The following is a 3,934-nucleotide window of genomic DNA, read 5'->3' on the forward strand; positions in this document are numbered from 1 at the left end:
TATATATATATAATTAATTACAACTTATAAAATATATGATTTAAATAATATTATCCATTAATTACAAATTTATAAGATATACGACTTAAATTAATAAAATGGAATTCCGTTCAAAAACAAAATTTAAGGCAAGCATAAAAGATTTATCTATATATAAGCTATCAAAATTAATTAAGACAAATTTACAGAAAAATTGTTTACCTTACCCTATGCACATCAGCAAACCTTGTCATTCCGAGATATAAGTATTAAAGAAAATATGGACTTTTAGTTTCCTTAATATTTGTCTATTTATTCTTATAAGAACTCTTTATTCCATAGATAGTTATGATATGAAATTGAATTTCCCAATTTTGTTAACTTAACTTTCCGAACAAGTATTTTAATTTCAATGCGATTCAGAGGACAACTTGACTAAATTTGACTCGTCGACAGTTCAAAACGGAATCCAAGAACGAGGTCACTACGCTGCTACGCTATGTGCGCAGCAGGTAGCGCCCTCTCGCATGCGTCGAATACGATACTACCGAACGGCGGTGTGTAGAACTCGTAGAACCATAACCTCCGATCCAGGCGGATTTCAATTGATTTCGATAGGGACTCACTGCATTTAATTTCTTCTTAATTTCGGCGATCGACGTACAAAAATCTCTTCGTGCGAGAGTAGCGTGAATATCACTTTATCGAGCATGTCGCACGTACTGTCGTTCAGCACGTTGCGTTAATTGCGTACAATTGCACCGTGAGAAGGACGACGACGTACACGAAGAATGGCCTCCCCGAAGCGTGGAGTGCGATGAATCAGTTATGTTGCCCTCAACCGGTTACTTCAAAACGATAAATTGCCCGTTTTATGACGGCGGTTCGTGTGATCGGCCCTATTGCCACTTCAAACACGCCAAGCGAGGTAAGACCGTGCGATTCCGTGGTCTTCCTCGAGGTACACGACTGCGAGGTCTTCTGACGTAATTTAATGCGCGAGAGGATCTTCATTTCAATTGAATTTTAAGAAAAACTGCGTGTTAATTGTTTTATTCTTATTCTCCTCGCACGTTGCTAAGTCGCAATCATTTAGGCCTAGTTCTATCAATATAAAATTGACTAATTTTGTTTCAATTTATTTTTTATTATTTTTTCCTAATTTAAAGAATGATTTTTATTTTTCTAAAAATTAGAAAAAGATAAACAATAAACCAAACATTAAACCAAGAGTTAATATTACATTAAAGTTAATATTACATTAGTAGAGTGAAATCAAATCTTATGAGATTTTGACTTTGCAATAAATTCTTTGTTTGCTTCCTTTGTTCACTGTACTAGAGAAGACAAAGAATCATAGAAAACTAAATAAATTAGGTACAATATCTTTTTATTAAAGATTATTATAAAATAATTTAATCTAATGTTATAATAATGATCATGTTAGTATCACATTTTTACAATATTTTTCATTATTTGTTAATTATTTTATAATTATATGTCTAATTTGAAGGTTAAACATTAATAAATTTTCAGTAAATTTAAACTTGTGGCCTGATATACTAAGGTCCGATTGTTCCACCTTTTGTTAAATTTTACCTGTTGAGCAAAATTAGTCAATCATATGCGGATTGCCAGATTTACCTAACAGATAAAATTTACCAAAAGGTGGAACAATTAACTCTAAATGTTTAAAAAGGAAGTTTAAAATAATTTGCAAGATTAAATATGCAATATATTTTTTAAATTAATGATTTAAATATTTTGAGAAATTATACAAGCTGGCTCATTAAGTAACAGTTAATCGCATATAGATAAAAGATACACTCTTTTTTGCAAAAAATGTTACAAAATAATTTAATCCTTAATAATAGTTTAATCTTTATATTTTTATAGTTTTATTAATTGTTTTATATGTTTAATTTGAAGATTAGATTGAATATGGACTGATAGTCTAATTTTAGACTATCTAAAATTTAAAAAAAAAAGTTTAGAATAATTTGTTAAATATGCAAGAAGTTTATAAAGTTAAGAGATTGAATTTTTTTTTGAGAAATTATTTACAAACCGGTTCATTAAATAACAATCAATGTGAATGAAAGATACAATGAGATATTTTTATTTTATGTAGAAGATGCAGGAAGTACAGCAGGAGTGGCTGGAGTGGTGGAGACCCAGACAGTGGGTCAAATACAGGAGAACAAATCTGCTGATGTTATGACTTCAACTCCTGACATGCTGCAACATCTAGTGACGGAAGCTGTAAAGAAAGTGCTTGCAGATCAAGAAGTTACTGATACAGAGAAGGTTTCACAGGTTTCGCAAAACATTGTCTCGCAAGTAGTGGAAGGTCTTAAGCCGACATTATCTTCTAGCTCCACTGTCTGTATGCACAATGCTACGCCAATTATAGGAAAGCATGTCGCGATGCCCACACCTATTACAAAACCAGTTGCTTGTGTCTATAATCCGACGCCAATAGCGGAACTGAAGAAACGGCATATACCTGTGGTCTCGTATATGCCGACCAGGGAGAGTAGAGTGGCTGTGAAACGTAAATTCTCACCAGAAAGAATTAAACCATGGCCGAGTGTCGTTCAGGAATCGAGCAATCCTCAAGTTACGCCTGAAGTTATATATAAACCCACTGCAATAGTGAATACAACCGATCAGGATGTTGTACAAAATTATGTACCGACAGTTAAATTGGATACATCTTTATCGAATTCGTATGACGATAGTAATTCGAATGATTATCAACCTAAATTTAAGGAAGTATATTATCCGAAATCTAAAAAGAGAAGGGAGGAATACGTTCCTAAAAAAATCAAAGCACCATTACAGACAGTTCAGCAGTTAAACAACACCACTTTAAATCAATTTGAGTCTGATTTTGATATGATAGATGAGATCATTACTTCCAATCACGCATCCACTTCTGTAATGCTAGAACAAGCGAAAGCGTCAGCCAGCGAGGATTCTCAGGATTATTCCTTGGACATTGAGCCTAGATTCTCCGATGACGAACCTATAGAAGATATGTCTACGGACGAACATAAAGCGAACGTAAAAAAATCTGAGCAAACGGAAGATGTAAATGAGAAGGAGAAGGAGAATTTACAACATGTAGGAATTGATACAGATAAACAAATTAGCAATAAAGATAATAAAATACATAGCAATCATTATGATGAAAAAATGGGTGATATACAAAATAGCGATAGATCTAAACAATATAAAGAGAGTGATTCGAGAAAATTATCGGATAAAAGAGACACTGCAAAGCAGGATACTGATAAAGAAAAAGAAAAACATAAGAGTCATAATAAAAATAAAGAAAGAGATAAAAGAGATCATCATAGTTCTGAGAAGAAAGATAAGGAAAGATCTAGAGATAAATCAAATTCTAAAGATAAGCACCGCTCCTCGTCTAGCAGAGACAAAGATAGGAAAAGAAGTAGCCGCGATAGTAAAGACTCTTTGCATGGAAGTAGAGAACACTCGAACTCGCGAAGGCATCGACACACCTCTCCGAAAAAAGATCGAAATGATCATCACAAATCTAGCCGCAACAAACATAAATCAAGTTCGAATTCATCCAGTTCTAAGTCAAATAAGCACACTTCGAGCAGGAATGACAAAAAGCATGACTCGGAATCAAGTCGGAAATCCAGTGACTCTCCCAGAAAATCTAGCAAGCATAAAGAAAGTAGTAGCGAAAGAAATTCGTCTGATAGATCTGATAGTTTTGTAGACAGTAATCATTCTTTCGTTGATGAAATTTTGGAATTATCAGATTCTGATCATGATGTACAAGAAGAGTGCCTAAGAATTTTTGAGGTAAATAATAAATAAATATAAATGTAATCGTAAATAATTTTCTTTAGAAGTTCATTTATCCTTTTATTTTTTATAATTATAAAAATAGTTATAAAATTAATTTATAATTTATTGT

General features: G+C 32.7%; 2 protein-coding genes across 4 annotated transcripts in view; one reads left to right on the forward strand and one right to left on the reverse strand.

The window, feature by feature from the left end:
* LOC108687867 (probable cytochrome P450 6g2) overlaps nt 1-670 on the reverse strand; it is a 9,061-nt gene extending 8,391 nt beyond the window's left edge. For 2 of the 3 annotated variants that reach the window (XM_018193880.1, XM_018193882.1), the window contains exon 1: nt 207-360. The gene's annotated coding sequence lies outside the window, so the exon portion shown is untranslated. Of the gene's footprint in view, nt 1-206; nt 361-605 lie in introns of those variants that run through there. The other variant, XM_018193881.1, reaches the window with a different exon arrangement.
* A 124-nt stretch (nt 671-794) lies between these two features.
* The window catches only part of LOC108687866 (RNA exonuclease 1 homolog), a 9,865-nt gene continuing 6,725 nt past the window's right edge, over nt 795-3,934 (forward strand). Inside the window, exons 1-2 of the mRNA XM_018193879.1 lie at nt 795-907; nt 2,111-3,819. Of these exons, the coding sequence (XP_018049368.1) occupies nt 808-907; nt 2,111-3,819 (1,809 nt within the window). The 5' untranslated portion in view covers nt 795-807. The remainder of the gene's footprint in view (nt 908-2,110; nt 3,820-3,934) is intronic.

This window comes from Atta colombica, unplaced genomic scaffold (assembly GCF_001594045.1).
Source record: "Atta colombica isolate Treedump-2 unplaced genomic scaffold, Acol1.0 scaffold219, whole genome shotgun sequence".
Classification (NCBI taxonomy): domain Eukaryota; kingdom Metazoa; phylum Arthropoda; class Insecta; order Hymenoptera; family Formicidae; genus Atta; species Atta colombica.